Source organism: Delphinapterus leucas, chromosome 8 (assembly GCF_059928025.1).
Source record: "Delphinapterus leucas isolate spDelLeu-1000000601 "Yukka" chromosome 8, BTC_Dleu_Yukka2, whole genome shotgun sequence".
Classification (NCBI taxonomy): Eukaryota; Metazoa; Chordata; class Mammalia; order Artiodactyla; family Monodontidae; genus Delphinapterus; species Delphinapterus leucas.
In genome coordinates this window covers 37,812,199-37,840,091 of record NC_143136.1, presented here as the reverse complement: position 1 = coordinate 37,840,091, position 27,893 = coordinate 37,812,199, and the positions used below count along the sequence as shown (strand labels likewise).

General features: G+C 37.5%; 2 protein-coding genes across 2 annotated transcripts in view; one reads left to right on the top strand and one right to left on the bottom strand.

Annotated features, from left to right (window-relative positions):
• The first annotated feature begins 1,950 nt into the window (after positions 1-1,950).
• Positions 1,951-5,053, top strand: MARS2 (methionyl-tRNA synthetase 2, mitochondrial). Its single transcript, XM_022567326.2, has one exon. It carries the CDS (start codon positions 2,004-2,006, stop codon positions 3,783-3,785), a length of 1,782 nt encoding a protein of 593 aa, XP_022423034.2. The 5' UTR covers positions 1,951-2,003; the 3' UTR covers positions 3,786-5,053.
• A 295-nt stretch (positions 5,054-5,348) lies between these two features.
• BOLL (boule RNA binding protein) overlaps positions 5,349-27,893 on the bottom strand; it is a 77,012-nt gene continuing 54,467 nt past the window's right edge. The window contains exon 11 of the mRNA XM_022567332.3: positions 5,349-15,335. Coding sequence (XP_022423040.2) covers positions 15,177-15,335 — 159 coding nt within the window. The 3' untranslated portion in view covers positions 5,349-15,176. The remainder of the gene's footprint in view (positions 15,336-27,893) is intronic.

Here is a 27,893-nt window from a genome sequence, read left to right as displayed (position 1 = left end):
AGAAGCTCTGCTATAAAGGAAAGGAAAGAAATGCAGCAGTAGTGGAGATTGAGAATTTTTTTCTTTTTAAGATGGGAGAAAAAATAGCATGTTTGTACACTGAAGAATTGATTCCATGGACAAGGGTGAAAAAAAGAATTGGGGGAGAAAAAAAATAATTTCTGGAGAAACTGATTTCTCAGATACTTAAACTGGGTTTGTCTCGTAGTTCTGGAGGGTACCGTACATACCCTCCAGTTTTAAGTTTTACCTATCCTTCTCTTGCCCTTCTTAAACTGCTGGATCAAATAGCACATTAACTAAGTAGCCAAAGGATATTTGTTGTATCTATTGTAACTCCTAAAGAGCATTTGATTGGTCTACTTTCTATATCACCACAGAAATCAGATCCAACTTACCATATGTCTCAATTCATAAATTATTATGCAGCAGTCAAAATGAATTAACTAGTTACTGGCAAAAACATGAATACACTATACGTGGTATGGTATCTTTTTTTGTTTTTTGGCTGTACCGCGTGGCTTCTGCGATCTTAGTTCCCGAACCAGGGATTGAACCCCAGCTACTGCAGCCACTGCCAAGTCCTAACCACTGGACCACCAGGGAATTCCCATGATATCCTTTTTTAGAATGTTTCATACAAGCAAAATTAAACAATATGTTGCTTAGACATACTTTATATGTAATAACATAAGTGCAAAAGTACAAAATTCAGGACAATGATTACCTCTGGGAGGAAAACAGGAAGACAAGGAGAAACAGAGCACATAGATCTAAATCACTGGTAATCTCCTAGTTCAGTGGTTCTCAAACTTTGGTGTGCATCAGAATCACCTAGAAAACTCATTAAAACCTAGACTGCTGGGTACCACCCCCAGAGTTTTTGATTCAGGAGGGGAGTGTGGGGCCTAAGAATATGCATTTCTAACAAGGTTCCAGGTGCTGCTAATGCTGTTCTTTTGGGACCACATTTAGAGAACCACTTCTAGTTCTTAGGTTGGCTTGTGGGGTCACAGGTGTTCCATTCCATTTTATTATTAAATTTTATTATTAAATTAATCAAATAAAATTATTTTATTACTAAATTATTAAGTTAAATGGGGGAAAAAAAAGATAGACCAAAGATGAGAGTATGTCAAGAAGCAAGGATTAATATTAATCCAATTCTGGGCTCCCGAGTCATCCTTTTCGAAAAGAGCTAGGGTTCCCTTACTAAAGCAAACTTGAAAAACACTGCTCTAGAAGAACTTCAAGACGATTTAAAAAGAATATTACTAACAACAACATTGAGAAATAAATTTGAAGACTGCTTTTTCCTTAGGTGCAGAGTGACAACGTACTGCATTCCAGCTTTCTGGATCTCAGTAATCTTTGCAAAGACTGGGAACATCACAAGCCTACCTCTTTTGTTGATTCAACAAAAACTGCGTTTAGAGAAAGGATTTCTCTTACTTTTTCAGTTCTTATCCTTCACTCAAGTGCTTTAGGTCATTGTTTTTCTTCCTTCCCTTCCCCCCCCTCCCTTCTGGATTTATTGTGCCCACTAGGCTCTGAGAGGAAATGTATATGATATTTCAGATCCCTACGTTTACCAGAGCCTACGTAGAGGGCACACTCCTGCACTGGCTGGTGTTTCAGAAATGCCTGAATACAAAATTCTTGCCCACAAGCAACTCAGTCTGGAGAAAAAAACCAGATTCATAAATATAAAATTACAAAGCAGGACACGCAGTATGATATAGAAAGATAAAGATTTATCTGCTTCATAACCTCTCCTTCAGCCAGTTCCTCTAAGCTATCGTTCTCGCTCGCTCCCGCAATTCACAACCGCTGTAACCGAGTCCCACGGAGGGGGGAGCGCGGGCTGAGCGGCGGAGGGCCGGCGCTCGGGGCCGGACTTCATTGGCTCTCTGGACGGAAGCGGCGGTGCGGCTCGGCTGCGCATGCGCCCCTCACACGTGCTTCCAGAACGCCCCCACCGCCGCTTCATCTCCGCAGGCATTATGCTGCGGATTTCTGCCTTTCGGCTGCTAGGACGCACGGGGGCGAGTAGGCTCTCGCTCCTGGAGGACTTTAGCTTACGCCACTACAGTTCGGACCCTCTCGGTGTCCGGGAAGATACCCGCGACGCGCGCGCCTATTTCACCACACCCATCTTCTACGTGAACGCGGCGCCGCACATCGGGCACCTGTACTCGGCGCTACTGGCTGACGCCCTGTGCCGACACCATCGCCTCCGAGTTCCCAGCGCCGCCGCCACGCGATTCTCCACTGGTACCGATGAGCACGGCCTCAAGATTCAGCAGGCAGCAGCCGCTGCGGGCCTGGCTCCGTCCGAGCTGTGCGACAGAGTCTCTGCCCAGTTCCAGCAGCTTTTCCGGGAGGCTGACATCTCCTCCACCGATTTCATCCGCACCACTGAGGCCCGGCATCGGATGGCTGTGCAGCATTTCTGGGGGGTGCTGAAGGCTCGGGGTCTTCTCTACAAGGGGCTCTATGAAGGTTGGTATTGCGCCTCCGAGGAGTGCTTCCTGCCTGAAGCCAAGGTCACCAGGCAGCCTGGCCCGTCGGGGGATTTGTGTCCTGTATCTCTGGAGAGCGGGCATCCCGTCTCCTGGACCAAGGAAGAAAACTACATTTTCAGGCTTTCCCAGTTCCGGGAGCCGCTCCAGCGGTGGCTGCGGGGCGACCCTCAGGCCATCACCCCGGAGCCATTCCATCACGCAGTCCTTCAGTGGCTGGAAGAGGAGCTGCCTGACCTATCCGTCTCTCGAAGGAGTAGCCACTTGCACTGGGGCATTCCGGTGCCGGGGGACGATTCGCAGACCATCTACGTATGGCTGGATGCCTTGGTCAACTACCTTACTGTAATTGGCTACCCAAACGCTGAGTTCAAATCTTGGTGGCCCACCACCTCTCATATCATAGGCAAGGACATTCTCAAATTCCATGCTATCTATTGGCCTGCCCTCCTCTTAGGGGCCGGCATGAGCCCACCACACCGCATCTATGTTCACTCCCACTGGACAGTCTGTGGTCAAAAGATGTCTAAGAGCTTGGGCAACGTGGTGGATCCCAGGACATGCCTTGACCGCTATACTGTGGATGGCTTCCGCTACTTTCTCCTTCGTCAGGGCGTCCCCAACTGGGACTGTGATTACTATGGTGAAAAGGTGGTTAAGTTGTTGGATTCCGAGCTGGCATTTGCTTTGGGAGGTCTCTTGAACCGATGCACTGCCAACAGAATAAATCCTTCTGGGACCTATCCGGCTTTTTGCACTACCTGTTTTCCCAGTGAGCCAGGGTTGGTGGGGCCATCAGGTCGTGCTCAGGCAGAGGACTATGCTCTGGTGAGCGCAGTGGCCACTTTGCCCAAGCAGGTGGCAGACCACTATGATAACTTTCAGATCTATAAGGCCCTGGAGGCAGTATCCAGCTGTGTCCGGCAAACTAATGGCTTTGTCCAAAGGCATGCACCATGGAAGTTGAACTGGGAGAGCCCAGTGGATGCTCCCTGGCTGGGTACTGTGCTTCATGTGGCCTTGGAATGTTTGCGAGTCTTTGGAACTTTGCTCCAGCCTGTCACCCCAAGCCTAGCTGACAAGCTGCTGTCTAGGTTGGGGGTCTCTGCCACAGAGAGGGGCCTTGGAGAGCTCCATTTCTTGCCTCGATTCTATGGACATCCATGCCCTTTTGAAGGGAGGAGGCTGGGACCTGAAACTGGGGTCTTGTTTCCAAGACTGGACCAGTCCAGGGCCTGGCTGGTAAAAACCCATAAGACCTAGAAACTCAGTTCTTATTAGCTGTGGTAAAAAAGCAAACATCTTATTTTCTTATTTTTCATTTTCAGGAAAGTTATACTAATGCTTTCTGAAGTGTTGCATCAAATGAGCACATAAGTAATGTCCCTGTGAAAAGAGGTTTGTAGCCTTTCAGGAGCCTACTCCCTACTCTTCAGTTCTCTGTGTCCATTAACCACTGTCCTTTGCACCCCAGTGTCTCTAAGATGTCTCCAGGGGAAAGGTGGGTAAGAGACAACTTTGCTGATACTACTCCTTCTCATTGTGCCTCTGTCCAAACCACAGTTATTTGCCCAGACTACCTCTCATGGCTTGTTTGTCACTGGCCTGGCCTCTGCTGGGCAAATTAGTGCGTGTGGGGGTTGGAGACCCCCTCCCTCAGCTTTTACTTTGTTATATATGTTGGGTCTCCTGTTAAAAAGAGGTTGTTTCATTAAACCTTTAAAAACCAGTGTCCTAGACTAGATGATTTTTGCCTATGTTTATATTCTCAATTCTTAACAACCATGACTCCCTGCTTTGCTAGTTAATAATCCAGTAGTTGTGCTTTGTAACATTACACTTTAACCAGTAGATGGCTCTAGTCTCACACATTTAATTACTTAACATTGAGGTTTCAGAATATTTAGAATAGGTTTTCTGCTTCCTAATTTTGCAAAATTTAAATTTAAAGAAAAAATTTTATTGCTTTCCTAAAATTAAGGATAACTGCAACCACTGCTGTTTTACAGTAAGCAATAGAAAGATCAGAATCCTTAGTTTTTTTCAGACTACTGAAAAAGTACATTTACTCTATTAAATGTTTAGTAAGCTAATAAGTAAAGGTATCACGTTTGTTTGGACTATGATGAATTATAAAGCTTTTTTTTTTTTTTTTTATGGTACGCGGGCCTCTTACTGTTGCGGCCTCTCCCGTTGCGGAGCACAGGCTCTGGACGCGCAGGCTCAGCGGCCATGGCTCACGGGCCTAGCCGCTCCGCGGCATGTGGGATCTTCCCGGACCGGGGCACGAACCCGTGTCCCCTGCATTGGCAGGCGGACTCTCAACCACTGCGCCACCAGGAAAGCCCCTATAAAGCTCTTTTGAGGTACTTGGTATGTTAAAAATTTTTTAAACTTTAATAACATTAGGTTTATAGGTATGATTTTAAAAATCTGTAGATAGTTCAAAAGGGCAATATTTTCTTTATATTTTTTGGTCTTAATTTTGTTATCCACATACATAATTTACCTTATATGATTTCTTTTGGTCAATCAGGATCTATAATACAATATAGAAATTGTGAAATAGCTAATATAAATGTTAATACATTTACTTTCAAGTAGTTTTTACTAATTTCCCTTTGCTCCTTTAACTTACTAAAGTTTAAAAGTTTCTGAGTACCTTATCCAGATCTCTTCTGTTGCATTTGTTGAAGGTGATGGTGAAGGGAGGAAATGATCAATGCTCCAGGAATCTCAAACTGGATTTAGGGATCTCTCCAAGGCTCCATAAGAGAACATCACAGAGAAGATGTTAAGGTATCAACTTATACAATGACTACAACATAGTAAGCCAGCATTATATCTCATAGGTGATTGGACAGCTAGGGCAAAGTTTAAAATGAGAACTTGCCTTGAGATATCCATTCTAAGCATGGTAGCAAGCAGAGAGGGCTCACCATGAAGTAAACTGTGCTGGTAGTTCCCCCAGATTTATTCTGGGTGCTACTGTTCAGCTCCAATTTCTGTTTATTAGTTGGTGTGGTGAAAGATTTCTGGTTACTTGGAAACATTGCTTAGAAAAGAATGCTTGAAGGCATTCTAAAGGTGGAAGGACCATTTCTACCAGTTCCTTTAGATCCTCCTTATTCTTCATAATGGAATCCTGGGCTTTCCATATGACATATTCCAGTTACCTGCTGGGATTACTAGGGTAGATTACTGGGACCTAGGATGGAGTGTAATGTCTCAGGACTGGATAGCAGAGTAGTGAAAGAGATGGGATGTGTTTACATGGATGAAGGAAAACAGACTTGGAAAACCAGCATTGATAACTTCTGCCTTCGAAGTGCCATTATAAGTCTTACAGTTCCTATCATGAACGGAGGGACAGTGTCTTCCACTGGAATGATCTTACCTATGGCCTAATGCTGGTCAGTACACTGGACATTGGCTTCCTGGGTGTTAATAGAGTTCCTTTTGTGCAGTCTGTCATTTGTGTAGGCACTTAACTTCTACCAGAGTATTTGTGGTACTGGAGGACACAGGAAAACAGGGAAACCAAAGAGGAGAGGGCATAATTTTTACAGAAGACAGGATATTTTGAGTGAAGAAGTGTGGTAAGTTGGATATGACTTATTCTGTGGTGATATGGAAGATGAACCAGTTGGATTCTCTGTAGGAGGCAAAACAGGTAAAGCAAATACCCTTTGGGTACCGAGGTGATGTGTTATTTAATCCAGCAGTTTAAGAGTGGCAAGTGGAGGATAGGCGAGACTTAAAACTGGCAGGGATGCACTTCCAAGAGAGGACATCCTAACCACTTGTGGGAGAAGATGATGATAAACTTGTAGACATCTAAGAAGTCCCCTATTCCAGAATTGCTAACACCTTATCTGGCATCTTGTGGGTTCCTTGACCAGAAAGGAAGTTTCTCCCAAGTACTACCCTAAGGCTGTCAACTATTCATTTTCGGGTATTCTTGGAGGCAGTGTTGCATGAGTGATAGAGCACTGTTCAGGTGTTCATGGAATGTCACATTAAAGTAATAATAAGCTGTCAACCCAGTAGACTACAGTCTACTATGAAGTCATGCAAGAAGTTGTGGGCAGTGTATATGTGTGGCACCATTGTATATTAGAGGGCTATTCCACAAGTGAACTCGTAGATTAGGCACCTCAGAAGTCAGAAGACCTATGGCTATGTGGAGGTCAAGAATAGGCAGGAACAAGAAATAGTTACAGTCTCATTTCATTGAAATCTCACACTTACTCTGGAAGTAGGCCTCATTATTTTTCTTAAGCACCTGTGTGACTCTATAAGGGCTGAGAAGAGCCTGATAAATTGAATTTTAAGTTGATGTGCTCAAGAAGGCATAGGCTGAGACATGGGCTCTGAGGCACAGGGCTTTTTTCTTTTTCCCCTATACCTGTATCTATGATTGGCACATAACTCTTTAGATCTGGGAAGTTCCGAAATTGAAGTAAAGTTGGTCAGGTTGTGGGCCTCCAACTAGGAAGACTTACAATCATGAAGTAGCTTGGGTAGCAGGTGGCAGTACCAACCATTCAACAGATTACTCCTTAGGCATTATGGTAGGGATGGTTTCCTGGCTGGCTGTTTCACCCCTAAGTGAGTGTGTAGTTGCAGTGTTGGCCTGCATTAGTGTAACCTTGAGTTACAGTGGGGAAGCAGCCATGCCTCTTGACTAAAACTTGGTCTATAAAGCTGCTGTCTGAGAATCTATAATTGCCTCCTAGAGGCAGTCCCCCGCTATCCATAGTTTTACCAGATGGAGGACAACTGTTCTTGCTGGTAAGGTCTGGGATGCTGTAAACCTTGATGGGTCCTTGCCCTCATCTTTTGCCAGAATGAGTAATATCAGTGGATCTGAAAAGGTATGGACCTACTGGCAGTCATGTGTCTATTTTTGCTGAGAAAATTACCTAGTTCAGAGAGCCTGGGGGGAGCTAGGGCACAGGTCGAGGTAACCAAGAGTACAAGTTAGGGGGTTCAGTTTTAGAACAAAGCCTTGGAGCCCCTTGCAAAACTAAGACAGTATGAAATATGTCATTTCAGCACAACACAGCTGGCCCTGCCCCTTCTTGTAGGAGCTTTGGATAGGACTGGTTAACTTCTATCAATAGGAACACACTAAATTTGGAGGTTAACATTGCTGGAAGGGCCAGAATAGTAACAGCCAAGTTAATTAAGGTTAATTAGTGGGGATTTTAGCCTTTCAAGAAGAGGGTCTTATTCTTTTTTGAGATAGAGGATAGGAGAAGCCCAGCCTAAGCTGCTTTCTTCTATCATCAAGAACTACTCTGAGCTGAGAAGAAGGGACTAACCAGTGTTGGCCTGCATTAGTGTAACCTTAGAGGTGAAACTGACTTATTTTTTAGGTAGTCCTGGGTTACCCAGTATAGATCCTCTGAATTAAGGGGAACCATCTAACGGAATAGTTGACCATATGTAAAATACCTTGCTTAAGATTATATCACATTAATCAGTTTCGACTTAAATTTCCATGATGAGTAAAGGGGATTGGGAAGAGGTACACACCAAGAGGATCTTCCTATGGCCTCGACAACTACAAACAATAAACTCTGTACTGTGCCTCTTCTCATGAATAGCTATTGGGAGCTTCAGCCTTACTTGGATCTTCACCAAAGTAAGGTGAGACTATATTATAGAAGTTCCATCCTTGGCTATGAACTATTTCATTCCCATTTGGTTTATGACACAGTTTACTCACCATAGATTTTCAAGTCCACACAGCTCCTCACTTAAGAACAGTATGGTATGAGATGTCAGAATGTTTCAGGAAACCAAAGGTATGATCTGCAAGAAGAAAATAACTCCAAGGAGAGATGAGCTCTGCCTTCAATTCATTAAGGATTTTTGGATGAAACATCTGCAGAGGGCCTGGAAGACTCACTGGGTAAGCTGGAGGGACAGCTCTAGGAATAACTGTGGAAATGGATGTTGCTAATTTTCTTAGTGTATGGTAGGGGTAAAATGGTACCAACCTCCCTATGCTACCACTCTTAAGGCCATGCCTTGTACATATACTCCCTCATTGGTTGACAGTCACTGGTTTGTGGGATCGAACAGGAAGATGAACCTTCAAAAACTAGTTTATGGTTGACTGTTACAGATTGGAATCATTGTTCTATCCTCTTAATTCAATACATTCAATAAAAATATGACTCATTACACATTTTTTCCTGATTAAAATACTTTTAAAAGGGTAATAACCTTTACTCTGGAACACATTAAATATGATAGTTTCAGTAATCTGACTTCCTTTGAACTAATCTAGAAATGTCTACTGGTTAAAAGCCTGTAAATATTAAATAATTAAATAATAAATATTAATTGTGTAAATATTACACAATTTAGTTAATCACTAAAATAATACAACTAGAATGTATTTCTTCTTAGCCAGATGAAATGTTTAAAAAAACTCAGTCCAACAGAAGACAGGAAGGTGAAAAAAAGGGCAAAGAAAAATGAAAAATATGGTAAAAGAAAACCCATAATAAGATGGCAGAAATGCATATAAATATATCAGTAATTATAATAAAACAAAATATCATAGGATGGACTTTCTGTCAAAAGACAGCAATATTCAAGCTTAAAGTTAGCTATATGTAGTTAAAAGGTATATACTTAAACATAACAAAATAAGACATGAAGAAACACTAGGCATATGTTAACCAAAAGAAAGCTGGTATCATAATATTAATAGTAGACAATCTATTTTGAGGGGAAAACCATTACTAAAGATGAAGTGAGACTTAATATAAAAGGAATAATGTACCGATAAGTTATAACAATTAAACTTGTATAATCTAACAACAGCCTCAAAATATAAAAAGTTAAAACTGAAAATGACAAGAAATGTTCAAATTTGGAAAGAAATGAGACTGCCATTTGTGAGTTCAGAGAAACCAGGCAATGAGAAAGTAAAAATTAATAACTTACACTAGACATTAGCATTTCAATCTTTAATGCTCACTACCCAAGTGTATCATCACTGTTAAGGGTAGAAAAAAATGAAGAATTTATAGCGGGTAAGGTTTTGTGACTCTAAAACCTTATCTTTCACGTGCATGCTTCTGCGAAAATAATAACTTGCTTTTTGAATAGAAATGTCAGCAAATATACGTGTTCAGTGAGTCCTCTCTAGATTATTAAAAGGGGAGGATCCCATGGCCATAATTCTGCCAAATTTTCTAATTGAAGATAAATGAAGATGAAGGAAGAGGACCGCCAGTTCTGTGTTCCTTGTTTGTGTTCTCTCATTTACTTTTTCCATCAACCCTATGAAGTATTATTCTAACTCTGTTTAACTGATAGGAAATTGAGACACAGAGACATTAAGTAACTTGGCTAAGGTTATACAGCTTATAAAACAGGAGAGCCTAGACTCAAACTTGTTATAGTGCCAGAGCCTCAGCACCATCCTTAACATCAACACCACGACAATCCCTGAGTGTATACTGAGGGAACTGTACTGTGGGGAAGAGGAAGCAGTAAAATCAGATCCAAAGTCTGAAGATGAAAAGTCTAAATAAGAACACTTAATTAAAATACATTCAGTGTTTCAAGAAGAGGAATTGGTTCTTGATAGCTAGATTATGAAACATATGAGTGCCAAAAATGAAACTTAGAAAAAATGCTTACCTTATCATGAAATATATTTCTTTTTTTGCTTTCAATAGTTTCCTTTGTATTCGAAGCCTGCTTATGTATTCTAGTGTAAATTGTTAAAAATTTAACTCTATAGTCTCTATTTTTCTTTTTCCTTAAGATTATTGTGTTTCTTATTTTCAGAAGTGTTCCAAATTTTTGAATCCAACAGTTCCCTAAGTGAAAGTATGTTGCCATAAATTCATAAATCTAAGTATTTAAAAATAACATTTTACTAATCAATACTTTATATATTTATCTCTAAACATGAAAACATATCAATATTTAAGAGTTTTATTTGAATTAATTATTAAAGTAACAAAGCCAGAGAATTTTATTAGAGGTCACAAACACTGAAATTTTTTCATTTCATACATACAGTTTTAATACAAATGAACTAATTAAAAGACTCATCTATTTATTAACAATTTAAGTTCTATGAATTTACTGAACATTTCTTACTATATTCTTATGACATCTTTCCTAACAAGCTTGCAGAAACCAGATTAAATGCCCTTGACTCTAGTTATTACCAAAGCAAATACCACCCTGTTAGCTAAAATGCCACATACTGGATAATTCCTGGTAAATTATATCTGCTATATATCATATATGATGGTCAAGACATGTTTTAACTTCCACAGATTAGAGACTTTATTATGAATTGCATAAAGAATACTCTGTCATATTTTACTTTTTAAATGAAATGTAGCTAAAGTTGGACATGGGCTACACCTTGAAGAAGTTCAGGATGAAACCTATGTGTATATAGGTCTCTTAGCTATCATCTGAATTGTATTTTTAAAAATATATCAAAAGGTTTTAAAGTCCTTGCTAACTTGGAAGCTAATAACATCTACACCTTTATTTTACATTTTAAATAATTTCTTCAGAACTCTGTTTAAATTCAAGCTATATAATCCCATAGTTAGCAAGGCATGATGGGTACTTTTCCAGTATTTTTTGCATGGTAGATTATGACTTGCTTATAGAATCAGACTGATGTATTATAAAAAATACCCTACATATAGCATTTTTAAGATTACCTTTAAAAATCACTTGCTGAAGGAATTTATATAGGCATTCCTAAAGCAAAGAACCTTCAATCCTGGTAAACTGAAATTATTGCATTAACTTTTTATATTTAAATTTCTATAAAAATTATTTTATGGAAACTCCCTACATTTTTAAAAAACAAAACTTTTTAGTCCTGAGTTCAGTTTCATTTTACAGCTCATTACTGGAATGTAATTAAATAAATCAAGTTACAATGTGTAAGAAGCCCATTTTGGTATTATAGAAGATCATTAAGTACTAAAATAAAATGAATTATTGAAAATATATATAGTTAAGTGCATGAAAGCTGATGGTTGGATTTTCACACCATTTTAAGATTTAGAAGGAGTATTTTTTGCTGAGTATAAAGGAAATATTTTTAACATTCATTATGACATTGACCCAGTTAAAAAAAATCTATTAGTTAATAATCAGTCCTCAAAGAATAAAGTTTTTTCTTATTAAAATGTTGTCCACATAAAAATCAGCTTCTAGAAGGTAATTAATTCTTAACAAATTTTAAATAAAACATCTTTGGATGTAAATAATATCATAAAATTGGTTTTCTAGCCTAAGGAGAGTATATAGCACTTCTTCATTTTTCCATAGTTCATGGAGACCATCTAGAAGTGAAGCTATGAGTTATGGGGCACAAAAACCAGTATAAATATATAACTGTGTAGGTAAGTGTAAAAATTAGGAAATCAACCTAATCTCAGACAGAAAAACAAAGGAAAAATAATGAAAACTTACTGCTTAACATCTAATGTAGTGTTAAGGGGGCTAGCCAAGTTCAACTAACTTATCAAAACCCATCATTGGTAAGTTTGTAGAGGCAGATGTTTTAAATATTCAATATGTGAAGGCAGGTAAGTCTGAGCTTGAGTTTTAAACAAGTCATTCTTTAAAGACAGACAGCTAGGGCACAGGCATAAAAATGTATTTGGTAAACATAGGATTGTTGCTGAGTTTATTTTCATTTTTCCTTTGGCACAGACATTAGGATATTAAATGTGTTATTTTATTGAGAGCCATTCTCACAAACAATTGGATATTGCCTGAATAAAATAACCCTAAGGTTGACTTTACTAGTCAGTATTTGGGTATGTATAGGGTAGGAAAGATTTACATCTATTAGTATCTTTTAAAAAATAGTTTGCATAATAGATCAGATACTAATAAGGATTTTAGGAAGTTTGCTCTATGTGTTGCTAAAAATATGTAAGTGGATATTGTGTAGCTTTCTTTGCTTTGGTACCGAAGTTAGACATGTTAAAAACAAAAATCCTAAATATCATTAGCAAGAAACACATTGAAAGTATTAAAAATAACCTCAAATTGTTAGTGTACACTTTAAAATTGTTATCCTTTAGATGTTTTCTCCAAAATACCAAAGGAAAAAAAAAAGATATGCTTTCTTAGGTAATACTATTTCCTTTATGTACTGTCATTGGTTGTTTCAGAACTATATGAGGCTAAGCATGAGGGTTTAGTTTCCTTATCTTTGTTCATTTTTATATCAGGGCATAATAAAAAGGACCTTGATAATTAAAAGCTAAAACGTTGATCTCATCGTTATTAAAGCTGTTTTTGCTATCATGGATATGTTATATTAGCTATAAAATAAGAGGAAAACATCACAATGTAAGCAGAACAGGCTTTTTGGGTACATTAACTTTCATACTACCTCCATTTTTTCTGTATTTTATATCTGGAGAGAAAAATGAAGTAATCTTTACAGAATTGAATGAATGCACTGTGGAAGTACATCAAAACATTTTGGTAAAGAGCACAACTGCCTACAATATATTAGCTACGAAAAATACCAATGTAAATCTTTTTTTGAAGCAAAATGCAATTCTTGGACTATAGAAATTTATAAAAGTTTTAGAATAAAAATGCCTTGTTATATACTGAATAAGCCTGAATTATAAATATAGGATTAAAATGTATACTGAAAACACCAGACAGGTGGAGTATTATATTGTTTCATGATCTTTTTTTTTTTTTGCGGTACGCGGGCCTCTCACTGTTGTGGCTTCTCCCGTTGCGGAGCGCAGGCTCAGCAGCCATGGACCACGGGCCCAGCTGCTCCGCGGCATGTGGGATCCTCCCGGACCGGGGAACGAACCCGTGTCCCCTACATCGGCAGGCGGACTCCCAACCACTGCGCCACCAGGGAAGGCCCTGTTTTATGATCTTTTTGACTAGGGCTCTAATTATAGAACACTGGACCATTAACATACAGCATGCTACTTTCAAAGTTAATGTAGCAAAATAAAATACTCTCAATAGGTGGACTGGCCTTTGGATGTGACAGAATATTCTTTATATTATTTATTCTATAACTGTGCTATTACATTTTATTCCTCAACATAAATATTTTAGCCCAGAAACATTTTGGTGATATACTCCAAAAATATGTACATCAATGGATAGTTCATTATTCTTTATGAGACAGGGTTAAAAAAAATTAACTCAAGTTATAACTGGGTTATCTAATATTGTAAGAAAGTTTTAAAGTATAATTTAAAAAAATAAATAATTCTTTTTCTTTCCTAACAGAAGTGCAAACCAACTCTAGTTCTTTGAGTGGACATGAAATTAAAATAGTGAAAAAAATAAGACTCCTAGCATTGTGCAATCAAATTTAAATAAATGCTATAATTTCCATGTAGTCAATTTAAATATTGCTTACTTATATAACAATTTTTATTCTTTATTATTAGCCCAACCTTCTATAAAAGGAATATAATGTTTTTGCAGAAGAAAGTTGGGATATATATTAAACAGGTAGCATTTAAAGAAAAGTTGGCATGACCATTTTTTAATTTAAAAAGTTCTACTTAATGTGCTACTTTTTTAAATTATAAACTTTTCCAGTTCTGTAAGAGCAGACAATAAAGCTTTGTTTTTTGTTTTTTTCAAGCTTTGTATTTAAAAGATGAAAAATAATGTTGTGGTTAAGTTTTATTTAGTCACAGTTAATGTTTTTAAAGTCTAAAGACCTCACAAACTAAGACCTGAATGAAAGATAAAAAGGAGTATTGACAGTGTCACTGTGTTAAAGGAAGAAATATGTATTGAATCGGACATAATATATGCAGTGAATGCTTATACTTGCTAAGATGCTATAAGAACCCTTATACGTCTAGTATGAATAACAAGAGGGCCAGAAATAAATATGGAGATATCTTTAAGTATATTTAAGAATTGTATCAACTTTGGCCATAGTAATTAATATAAAATAAATGGTCATAATATGACAGATTTCCAGATATTATATATACAAATTATATATATATATTAATATCTGGCAAAATTTCTAATGTAAACCTAGAATTTGAAATGTTTTATCAAAAACAATATAAGTAAAATATACACAAACCTAGATACACTGAAAACAAAATACTGTGGAAGCTAGAATCTTCTATACATATTATCTCCCTAATTATCGAGACGGTGTTTTTTTGAATTTACCTTATTACAACAAATGGTTTGTTGCTATGTATATTCTGTATATGCCATGCTGTGTCTAAAAACTATAAAACATCTGGAATAAAACTGTAAAATCCAAACACCAAAGACGTTTTTAAGTGGTTGTATATGACATTATCATGTTGATAAGATAGCCAGATGATGACCAAATTTTTCAAACTTTATCAAGATACTTGTTTTATAGATATAACCTTTGTTCTATTTGTTACAGATTATAAGTCTGTGTTACTTAAGTGTGTGTGAATTAATAAAGGAAACCATGATTTTATTCTGTAACTCCAGTGTTCTGGCTACTAAGATTTCTTTACTTCCCTTAAAAAAGCAAAAACATTTAACCTTAAGTACATCCAAAACCTCATACTTGTTACCAGACCACACATGGGGCTCGTTGTTTTCTATTATTGGATAAAATAGTTATCCAAGACTCTACGTAACAGAATCAGTAGAGGAAGGTGGAGTAAGAATTGAATCCTCTGCTCTGAAATCTTTTCTAGGATGAAAGTGTGGGCTTCGAGAATATCGAGGTTTCAAACCTACAGATGAAGGTTGAGAAAAGCTTCTTCTCACAGAATGTAACCTTGGTTCCTATTAAGAGATTTAAAGAAAATAATGGTTTTAATGCACTTTAAATGGCTCTTATTTTATTATTACCTAAGGGGAAGATTTAAAAAATAATATTAACTGGTCCTGCATTCTGAGGAGAGAAGGTGTACTTTAGGAAATTCCCACTAGGAAGAGTAGGTTACCTTGTAACCTACTGCTAGACAGGGAGGCATCTTAGGGCTATAAAAAAGACTCACTACAAAGGATCTGAGAATAGCCACATCAAATGGTATTTCTAAATTATTAGGTTATACTTCCTTCTTTGTGCCAGCCCTGAACTTTGGTAAAGATATGTTAAAAAAAAAAAAAGATTTAGGTACTTAAGTGATATACAAAATTAGAAGGCAGATCCTATGGTTGAGAAAGTGACTAACTAGAGAAAATCAGGTAATTATTAATAAACTTTTGTGTTAATAGAGTGACATCCTACTGTTAAGTAAAACTTCCATGAATAGAATAAGTCCCAACAAATGATTTTTATTTCATTCACTGCTGAACATAAGGATTGCTGGAGATACTGCTTTTCTTAATGCACTTGAGAATGGGAAAATGTTAGCTAACGCATCTCTAATGACTAAATGCCTACTTCAGAGCACCAGTGTTTAGACAAATCCTTTTGTCTAAAAAAAAATCTCATCATTTGCTCTGCCTGCTTTAGATGATTTGAGTTTAAATATTGTGATTCAAGAAGAATGTATCAAGGAGCCAAGTTTATCTCATAAAGCTGAATAAAACACTGGAAGTAGCATGTAGGCTAAATCAATTGCCCAGCTTGAATGTGACAACAGAAATGGTACAAGTGTTCTAGTAGTTCTTCTAAAAACTAGCAATTTATATTTAGTTATGGGAAATGAACTAAAGCTTCTAAGATAAGCCCCATTTCTCTAAAGAGGCATGGTTGATTACCTATTGTACTTTCCAGGATTTGGCCATATGTGCCATTCTTTTGACTTAAGACTGAACATGTCTACTAACAACTTAGTTAACTAGAATAGTTAATTATCAGGAGTAAGTCATAAAAACAATGGGTAATATTTTAATGGCATATCAGACCTAGATGCTTCTAGGGTTTAAACTGTTTTAAACTGTGCAGTTACACAAAGAGTTTACTGTATCACTTAAGGATACTTTGTGAAGGTACAAAATAGTCTCCTAACCAGAAAAGAAACATTTATAAAGTATTGTAAAATAAATTAAAAGATAGTTACCAAAGTAAGTGTTGTGAGAAAATTCATCTCAGTGACATTAAGCTATATTTAACTGTGGGCACTGTTAGAATTTTTGAGCTAAGGAGACTTCAGTAGGCAATTATGATAGTGATCCATTTATCTTGGAATCACACATTTTATGAGTATAAAAAGTAGCATGAGTTTGGTACTTGTCATTAGGATGTAAAAAAAGATAACTAAACTAGAATAACCCTTACCCCAAATAGCAAACACTACATGGAGGGTCTGTACAAAGACTGATAAATGCCTATATTACAGTTACTAGCAAGAAGAATAGAAAGGAAGAAGAAAAGCAACCAACGGTTCATTTGTTTTTGTTGGTGGACTTTATGTTCTCAAAAACATGTGGAAATGTGCCATGTTCCCAAAATATAGAGTAGATGGCACTGCCTATAGGTGGGTATCTTTCGCTCTCAGAGGGATTTAAGTTTTTCTGGTATACTTAGAAGGCTTTTCTCACCTTGTGTTCCTTATATTTCCCAGAGTGCTGAATTGCACAACACTTTTAAAGAAAAATTTTGACCAACAATCTAAAAAATTAAATTCTAGGGTAATTCTATTACTCCTGTTTTGGTTGGTAAACTGTTCATACTTAGGTTACTTGATAAAAGCATGATTAAACAGTTTCAGGTTTATTACAATTTATTTATTTTAGAATTGAAATATTTTTTGATCCTGACTCCGAGATGATTAAGGGATTAGAATAGACATTTTATTTGTGTCTTAAGATTTAATTTTAGTGATTCAACGATAGATGGTCTATAACTCTTGAATAAGACAAAAATTATTTCTGAAAAATATTGTGTTCTCTAAGGATCTTCTCAGGTCCCCACCCAACCACTTCCCACTTGCCTCCTTACAGGTGACAATTTATTAGTAACCAGAAGTTCGAGGTTCTATCACTTGATAGTAATGTCATCTTTGGCAATTTTCCTAACCTTTCTAAGCCTCCCTTCTCTTGTAAAAAGTTGCCTGATTATGTCACAAAAATATTGAGTGGATAAAATGAGATTATGTGAAGTGCTCGTAAATTTTAAGATGCTATATAAATATGAAGTGTTATTCTTAGAAAAATATAGTAAGCAAAAATGTGATATTCTAAGCATGATTTTATAGCAGATTATCATCAACATCAACAAAGTTAAGGCAGTTTTTATAAGGAATGTTATCATGGACTTTAAACAATCTTCAGTGACTAAACTGAAGCTTTTCTTTAGAACTACCTAGAAATTACATAGCAAATTTAGTTACACGGGTTAAGTTACCAATATTTTAAGACTAACATTGTAAGGCTATTCCACAGTTGTAGACCCTGTAGTCCTTAGGTTATATGATTCTATGATTTCATGTTTATAACACAGGGAAACAGGCTTATTATACCTAAACATAATTCAGTTTATTTATATAGCTGTATCAATGGCTAAGCCAGAAACCATAAAGCTTCAAGGGTTAAAGTAATAGAAGAGTTCACACCTATTCCTTATGGCTTAATGTCCTTCAGACTATACTTTTTGATCCTAGTTTAATATTACCTTAATTTTTTTAATGTATTAATAGGGTTACCTACATTCTGATTTCCTGGGGACAGTCTAGGTTTATGCCTTTTGTAATATTAGAATTTAAGTTTTGAAAAATAGCCTTTGAATAGAATGATTTAATGGATTTATTAATGTGATAAACTTCTTTGTTGGTCAATAAGTACATATTTAAAAAATTATGTAATTTAAATTATTTTTGGTGTCCCCTTTCAAGTGTCCTGATTTGAATGATAAACATATCATTTAGTAAGAACTTGGAGCAGAGATGAGCAAAGTCAAGAACTTTCTGACTACTACAAGGAGCAGAAGTGAAAACGGAACTTGATATGATAGATAAAACATCAGAGGATCTTGTCTATAGGTAAATGGCTTTCATTTGTATAAGATAATCAAATCAAGTCTGTCTGCTGCTCATCAATGAAGGTGGGAGTGAGATTCAAGAGGAAGTAAGTGCTAGAGACAAGGACTCATAATTCTGAATCCATATAATCATATTTCAGAGAAGGTTAAGCTAATATTCATATTGGAACTTGACAAGTTGCTGAGAATGTAATTATCTCTGAGAAAAGATGAAGTTACATTCTTACACATGACTCTATTCAGACAGACTCTAATGACAAGCTTGTCTTATTAGAACAAACTGTATTTATTAACAATAGAGACAAGAGTCTTGAAACTGCATGACCTGAGATTAAATCATGTCAGTGAATACTATATTGTTGGTGACCTTTACCTAGAGTGTATAAAGATGTTTGGTTTGAAGGATGTTTAATAAAGAAAATAGACCAACTGGATGATTTACATGAAGAGATGATCTTTAGAGTGAATTTTGGATATTTTCTCCAATAATTCATCATTTAGAAGAAAATAAGGGAAGCTGAATTCTCTGTAATGGGTATACAAAATTTAAGCAAAGGTGACGATGATTTAGAAAGTAATTTTCAAGAAGCAAGTGAATGGATTAAAAAGTTTTTAACTTCAAAAGTACAAATCTGGGGCTTCCCTGGTGGCGCAGTGGTTGAGAGTCTGCCTGCCGATGCAGGGGATGCGGGTTCGTGCCCCGGTCCGGGAAGATCCCACATGCCGCAGAGCGGCTGGGCCCGTGAGCCATGGCCGCTGAGCCTGCGCGTCCGGAGCCTGTGTTCCGCAATGGGAGAGGCCACAACAGTGAGAGGCCCGCATACCGCAAAAACAAAACAAAAAATCTCTTAAACTACAAAGCAAAATGTCTGTATTTCATTATCTAGGGTTATACTTATGAGATCCGTTGAGGAAACAGGACAGCCCATTTGAAATCTAGTAAGATACAGATTTACAAAAAGATGAATATTAACTAACATCCTTTTTTTTTTCTTTTTTAAATTTTCTTTTATTTTTTTATACAGCAGGTTCTTATTAGTCATCCATTTTATACACATCAGTGTATACATGTCAATCCCAATCTCCCATTCATCACACCACCACCCCTGCCCGCCGCCGCTTCCCCCCTTGGTGTCCATACGTTTTTTCTCTACTTCTGTGTCTCAATTTCTGCTCTGCAAACTGGTTCATCTGTACCATTTTCTAGGTTCCACATATATGCGTTAATATACGATATTTGTTTTGTTTTGTTTTATTTTGCGGTACGTGGGCCTCTCACTGTTGTGGCCTCTCCCGTTGCCGAGCACAGACTCCGGACGCGCAGGCTCAGCGGCCATGGCTGACGGGCCTAGCCGCTCCGCAGCATGTGGGATCTTCCCGGACTGGGGCACGAACCTGTGTCCCCTGCATCAGCAGGCAGACTCTCAACCGCTGTGCCACCAGGGAAGCCATGATATTTATTTTTCTGTTTCTGACTTAAATTCACTCTGTGTGACAGTCTCTAGATGCATCCACGTCTCTACAAATGACCCAATTTTGTTCCTTTTTATGGCTGAGTAATATTCCATTGTATATATGGGCCACATCTTCTTTATCCATTTGTCTGTCAATGGGCATTTAGGTTGCTTCCATGACCTGGCTATTGTAAATAGTGCTGCAATGAATATTGGGGTGCATGTGTCTTTTTGAATTATGGTTTTCTCTGGGTATATGCCCAGTAGTGGGATTGCTGGGTCATATCGTAATTCTAATTTTAGTTTTTTAAGGAACCTCCATACTGTTCTCCATAGTGGCTGTATCAATTTTCATTCCCACCAACACTGCAAGAGGGTTCCCTTCTCTCCACATCCTCTCCAGCATTTGTTGTTTGTAGATTTTCTGATGATGCCCATTCTAACTGGTGTGAGGTGATACCTCATTGTAGTTTTGATTTGCATTTCTCTAATAATTAGTGATGTTGAGCAGCTTTTCATGTGCTTCTTGGCCATCTGTATGTCTTCTTTGGAGAAATGTCTATTTAGGTCTTCTGCTCAGTTTTGGATTGGGTTGTTTGTTTTTTGTAATATTGAGCTGCATGAGCTGTTTATATATTTTGGAGATTAATCCTTTGTCCAATGATTCGTTTGCAAATATTTTCTCCCATTCTGAGGGTTGTCTTTTCATCTTGTTTATGGTTTCCTTTGCTATGCAAAAGTTTTGAAGTTTCATTAGGTCCCATTTGTTTATTTTTGTTTTTATTTCCATTACTCTAGGAGGTGGATCAAAAAAGATCTTGCTGTGATTTATGTCAAAGAGTGTTCTTCCTATGTTTTCCTCTAAGAGTTTTATAGTGCCTGGCCTTACATTTAGGTCTCTAATCCATTTTGAGTTTATTTTTCTGTATGGTGTTAGGGAGTGTTTTAATTTCATTCTTTTGCATGTAGCTGTCCAGTTTTCCCAGCACCACTTATTGAAGAGACTGTCTTTTCTCCATTGTATATCCTTGCCTCCTTTGTCATAGATTAGTTGACCATAGGTGCATGGGTTTATCTCTGGGCTTTCTATCCTGTTCCATGGATCTATATTTCTGTTTTTGTGCCAGTACCATATTGGCTTGATTACTGTAGCTTTGTAGTATAGTCTGAAGTTAGGGAGTCTGATTCCTCCAGCTCCGTTTTTTTCCCTCAAGATTGTTTTGGCTATTCGGGGTCTTTTGTGTGTCCATACAAATTTTAAGATTTTGTGTTCTAGTTCTGTAAAAAATGCCATTGGTAATTTAAAAGGGATTGCACTGAATCTGTAGATTGCTTTGGGTAGTATAGTCATTTTCACAATATTGATTCTTCCAATCCAGGAACATGGTATATCTCTCCATCTGTTGGTATCATCTTTAATTTCTTTCATCAGTGTCTTATAGTTTTCTGCATACAGGTCTTTTGTCTCCCTAGGTAGGTTTATTCCTAGGTATTTTATTCTTTTTGTTGCAGTGGTAAATGGGAGTGTTTCCTTAATTTCTAGTTCAGATTTTTCATCATTAGTGTATTTCTGTGCATTAATTTTGTATCCTGCAACTTTACCAAATTCATTGATTAGCTCTAGTAGTTTTCTGGTGGCACTTTTAGGATTCTCTATGTATAATATCATGTCATCTGCAAACAGTGACAGTTTTACTTCTTCTTTTCCCATTTGTATTCCTTTTATTTCTTTTTCTTCTCTGATTGCCGTGGCTAGGACTTCCAAAACTATGTTGAATAATAGTGGTGGGAGTGGACATCCTTGTCTTGTTCCTGATCTTAGAGGAAATGCTTTCAGTTTTTCACCATTGAGAATGATGTTTCCTGTGGGTTTGTCATATATGGCCTTTATTATGTTGAAGTAGCTTCCCTCTTTGCCCAGTTTCTGGAGAGTTTTTTATCATAAATGGGTGTTGAATTTTGTCAAAAGCTTTTTCTGCATGTATTGAGATGATCATATTTTTTTTTTTTTTTTTTTTTGCGGTATGCGGGCCTCTCACTGTTGTGGCCTCTCCCGTTGCGGAGCAACAGGCTCCGGATGCGTAGGCTCAGCGGCCATGGCTCACAGGCCCAGCTGCTCCACGGCATGTGGGATCCTCCCAGACTGGGGCACGAATCCGTGTCCCCTGCATTGGCAGGTGGACTCTCAACCACTGTGCCACCAGGGAAGCCCTTTGCCTCTATTCTTTTTCCAAGGTCCTGGATCATCTTCACTATCATTCTGAATTCTTTTTCTGGAAGATTGCCTATCTCCATTTCGTTTAGTTGTTTTTCTGGTGTTTTATCTTATTCCTCCATCTGGTACATAGCCCTCTGCCTTTTCATCTTGTCTGTCTTTCTGTGATTGTGGTTTTTGTTCCACAGGCTGCAGGATTGTAGTTCTTCTTGCTTCTGCTGTCTGCCCTCTGGTCAACTATCATCATTTCTAATTTCATCTGATCTTTAGGAATTAGACACGAACGTAACTGTGATTGATCATCATCTTTCAAAGTTTCCTTTTATAATGTTTATAATACATAAAGCAAAAGAAAGAAAAGGATAAAACATTCCATGTTCAAGCAAAAGCTATCCTGGTTCTCTCTTTTTTTTTTCATACTTCCAAAGTGCTCACTCTGTTATTATTAGGAAGCATTGTGAACAATATGGAGCTTTAAGAGTACCAATGGGGGGTGCTTCCCTGGAGGCACAGTGGTTAAGAATCCGCCTGCCAATGCAGGGGACACGGGTTCGAGCCCTGGTCCGGGAAGATCCCACATGCCGCAGAGCAACTAAGCCCATGTGCCACAACTACTGAAGCCTGTGTGCCTAGAGATCGTGCTCCGGAACAAGGGAAGCCACCGCAATGAGAAGCCTGCGCACCAGAACAAAGAGTAGCCCCTGCTTGCTGCAACTAGAGAAAGCCCGCGTGCAGCAATGAAGACCCAATGCAGCTAAAAAAAAAAAAAAAAAAAGAAAAAAGGAGTACCAGTGGGAACTTCCTTGGTGGTGCAGTGGTTAAGAATCCGCCTGTCAATGCAGGGGACACGGGTTCGAGCCCTGGTCCGGGAAGATCCCATATGCCGCGAAGCAACTATGCCCGTGTGCCACAACTACTGAACCTGTGCTCTAGAGCTTGTGAGTCACAACTACTGAGCCCGTGTGCCACAACTACTGAAGCTTGTGTGTCTAGAGCCCATGCTTCGAAACAGGAGAAGCCACCGCAATGAGAAGCTCGTGTACCACAATGAAGAGTAGCCTCCCCTCGTTGCAACTAGAGAAAGCCCGAGCACAGACATGAAGACCCAACGCAGCCAAAAAAAAGAAAAAAAGAGTACCAAGGGGTTCAGAAATGGAAGAAGGAAGGAAGCTGTGAAAACCAAGAATGACATTCTCTTAAGTATGAATTAGCTACTTGTAAGCTGGATTCCTTAAGCCAAAACATCGTTCCCATATTGCCTGAATTTTTTCATGTTACATTATACTGTTGGAAATTCTACTAAATTGGATTGAGTGTTTGCATTAACTAACATTCTCTTTATTCTTAGGGAAGTCAAGGAGGAGAAAGATCCTTTTTTCTCCCTTTCTTTTATTCCGCAAATCTAGAATTCAGGTTAGTATTATTAGATTACGTACTTAGCCCAATATTGACATCTTTTCTGAGACTATCTTGTGAATTTAAATATCATCAGTAATATGGTTGGAATTTGGCAAAACTCTTCCAAAATTAAGTATGCTTGATTGCTTTCTTTTCTTTCATTTTAGAGCCATATTTGAAAATGAAAGCAGAGGTGACAGTATACATATAATGGCTACATAGAAAATATACTTAAGCTCTATCATTTTCAGTCAATGAAAATTAATTGGGGGCTTCCCTGGTGGCGCAGTGGTTAATAATCCACCTGCCAATGCACGGGACATGGGTTCAAGCCGTGGTCCGGGAAGATCCCACATGCTGTGGAGCAACTAAGCCTGTGCACCACAACTACTGAGCCTGTGCTCTAGAGCCTGTGAGCCACAACTACTGAAGCCCACGTGCCTAGAGCCTGTGCTCCACAACAAGAGGAGCCACCACAATGAGAAGCCTAGGCACCGCAACGAAGAGTTAGCCCCCGTTTGCGGCAACTAGAGAAAGCCTACATGTAGCAATGAAGACCCAACGCAGCCATAAAAAGACAGGAGAGCATGCATTAAAAAAAAAATGTTTGTCTGAAAGAAAAAAAAGAAAATTAATTGAATTGGGTGGATAAGAAAAGACTCAGGGTCCCTAAAAATTTGGAGAAATTCTATCCAAAATAGAAAATAGAGGTCCTCAGAATGCTAAGAGCCAGAAGGAGGAAAGCCAGATGGAGGGGGAGGTCTTTCTCATGGCCAGCACACTCAGGTTTTTTTTTTTTTAATTGATTCAAACATCAAGGATATGGTACTTGGCAAACAAGTTGGAAAAGAGATATTCAGGTGAATAGACAGTGAATTGTTTCCAGATTAAAAGAGTACAACTGGTAGGCTTAGGGAATTCAAGGGACAGGAAGAATACATAGTTGACTTTTGAACAACACACAGGTTTGAACTGTGAGGCTCCATTGGTAGGTGGATTTTTTTCAATAAATAACTACAGTACTAATCCACCATAGGTTGAATTTACAGATAAGGAACAAGGGAGGAACCACGGATACAGAATGGTGGATATGGAGGGCCATAATTATGCATTATACTCAGGGTGTGTGTGTGTGTCGGTGTCCCTAATCCCCGTGTTGTTTAAGGGTTAATTGTAGTTTGATTTTTCACTTGTAATTTTCCAAAGGGAAAACTGCAAAACACTGAAACCTATTGAAGACAAAGGCCTAGAGAGAATGCAACAAAACCTGTTGATGGTAAGTAATGGGAGGAAAATAAATGCTAAGAACTTTGAGACATTTACTTTGAAGCCTTTGTACTTGAGTCACTTTAAATAACAAAATAACACAAAAGAACTACCATTTCCTGAAAAGTGTTATTTTCCCCAGGAAAGAAAAACTCTCAGAGATGTATTTTACCCCCTCTATTCCACAAGGAAAGAAATGAAGGAAAAAGTTAGAGTCTAATAAAAAAACCTCTTTTTAGAAATTCTCTCTTTAAGCCTAAGAGCATACTGGAATCTTGTAGGTACATACATCCCAAAGGAGTGTGAGGATCTAGGGTCCCCCCAGTTTTCTCTGATGAGGAACAAAAACCAACAAATAAGAGGGCTGAATTGAGGAAAAGACTCTTAGCAGGGGAGGAAGAGAAGGACTTTAGTCCCTGTGTATAGAGGGGTGGCTTCTTACACCCCTTCTTTCCAAAGGGGAGAAAGTGCACAACGATATTTATGACTTATATCACCTTTAGAGAAATACTGAATGACCATTACTCATGGGTACACACCTTGACAGAAATGCAAAACTGAGGTTAACATACTAGCTTCACTAAGAAAATTATGCACCAAAATACGAGTAAATAATCAAGTATTGGCTTCTTTTAACTAATAAATACATACCAAATGAGGAAAACTGACAAATCAGTAAATGGAAAATTTTAAAATTACATGTTTTAAAAATAAGTCAGATGTCAATATGGTATCACTCACTAGCCTAAGTAAAATGTCTTAATGACTATTCATACTGTTACTGTGTATCTTTACTTTGATAGATTTAGGCTTGTCATTATATTAGTTGATACTATTTTAAGCACCATGCCTAAAAAGAATGATAAAATGGGAAATCCTTAATCTGTTATTTCACTAGTTTGAAATCTACACCTTCTATTTTATATCTGTGGATCCTGACAGGTCAGAAAGCAGGTAACATCAAGATAACCATGAATCTTGTATATAGAAAACTGAAGGATTATGTCACATGGAAAGGAGAAATAATGACAATGTTAAATAAAATAAATGATCTTGAATGGTACTTGATTTCTGAGAGGAACCAGGAGGATGCAGAAAATATTAGCAAATTTATGCAATACATAAAAGCAGAGAGGCAGAAACACACATAGCGGGTCCAACAACAGCAATAACTGTAGCTGTTAATCAGAGAGTAGTACTCAACATGCAAGTACAGAAGCTGATAGCATAGTTTTAGGAATTTATATACAGGAATGAAAACACGGAATAGGGTTGAAAGAAACAGTACCAAAGATGAATATTATATCCATCCTTTGTGTATTATTTGGCTCTTTCCCCCTGAAGTCTATAGGGATTTCAGAGTACATTTTAGTCTAAGTATAGGTTCAGGGTCCAGCAATTTACTATTATAACAATAGGGCATGTTGAAGCATGATATCAACGTTGAATTGGATGCCCTCCTAAAATTTTTTCTAGTCCTTTGATTCTATATTTTAATACTATTGAAGCACTACTTCTGGAAAAAATACAAAGAATTTTTGTGTGACCCCAATTCATTATTTTATAGTTAAATATAGCATAAATCCAGGAAACACACTCCTAACATATGGGAGTTATCATGTATAAACGTGTTTGAAAATAATGTACTGCCATTATTGGCAGAAATTTATAAAGCAATGTTATAAACTAAATCATACATCTTTTTCTAAGCTATCCTGATAACTCAGCTGAGAGGAAGTTAAAGTCTTAATTTTCCAAGATGCTTTATCTTTTGACATGCTACCATCTTTCTATCTCTGATTGTATTAGAGGTTTTAGGAAAACAGGTTGCAAATTTATTACCTTCTGATTCTGGTACAGGGACTAATAATGTATTACCCATTTCATTCTAAAACAGAGTGAACTGCAGCTGTCTTAAGATTGGCTTTTCAAAATGGGTACTAAGTAAGTAAAAACTTCATTTCAAATTTACCTATAGGAGATATATTACAGGGAATTCTGCCAGGGAATTAGGACTCAGAGCTTTCACTGTTGTGGCCCAGGTTCGATCCCTGGTAGGGGAAGTAAGATCCCACAAGCCGCACGGCGCTGGCAAAAAAAAAAACCCCAAAAGACAAAAAAACAAAAAACCTACAGAAAGGAAAAAAATAAAATGAGCTTTATGTAGTATATGTCGGGAGAATTTTCATCCTCCTAATCTGTTTTTAGAAAAACATGTTTGGGCTATCAAGCTAGGCCATGAAGAAGGTTGATGATATCCTCCATATATTTAGGTTTCAATAAATTCCACAGTTTTGATTAGCTTCTCAAAATAAAGCTAAATTCTAAGAAAGTCTATATGTATGAATTATATATGCACACATATATATAAAATATATATGTGTGTATGCATATTATGTATATATATTAGATGTGTGCATACATATAATCTATATAGCTCTGTAGAAAAACACACCTGGGTATGCATAATTATCAAAATTCCTTATCCAATAATACATCATTAATTTTTATTAACAGTCCAGGATTTGTTTAGCATCATGTTTAACATTTTGAAAATCAAAACATTAATTTTTCTTGTTCTCAAGGATAGTACTATTAAAAGAAGATCTCTAACACTGGTAGTTAATAATTTTTACTTACAGAACAAAAAACTTGAAATTTCATTGTGGGACTTTAGTCTTTTTACATTTCTAAAAAGTGAGAGTAATTAATGTACATGGAATCCTCATATGCTAGTATATATTTCATATGGTCCTGCTGTTCTCATGAAACCATTTGACTGGCAAGCACATTCACTACGTTTTCAAAAGAAACTCCCTGTTTGACTGACGAGGAAAAACTTTGGGGTACAAGTCTTATTATTTCTGTTGCTGAGCATGGAATATATTTGGGGATGGAAAAAGAAAGGAAAGAGATTTATTAGGGTAATGCCAATATTTATGGCTTTCCCCTTCTCACCTAAAATTAGGAGGTCAGTGAAAGAACTGCAAATGGATTGAAGAAGGCTTTTTTCATACTACAAATAAATTTTAGTGATAAAAACGCTTATGATTTGTTCCGTAACTTTTGAACAACGGCTT

What these genes read in the sequence shown, in the direction of transcription:
- MARS2 (XM_022567326.2), top strand. Translation starts at nt 2,004, where the DNA reads ATGCTGCGGATTTCTGCCTTTCGGCTGCTAGGACGCACGGGGGCGAGT.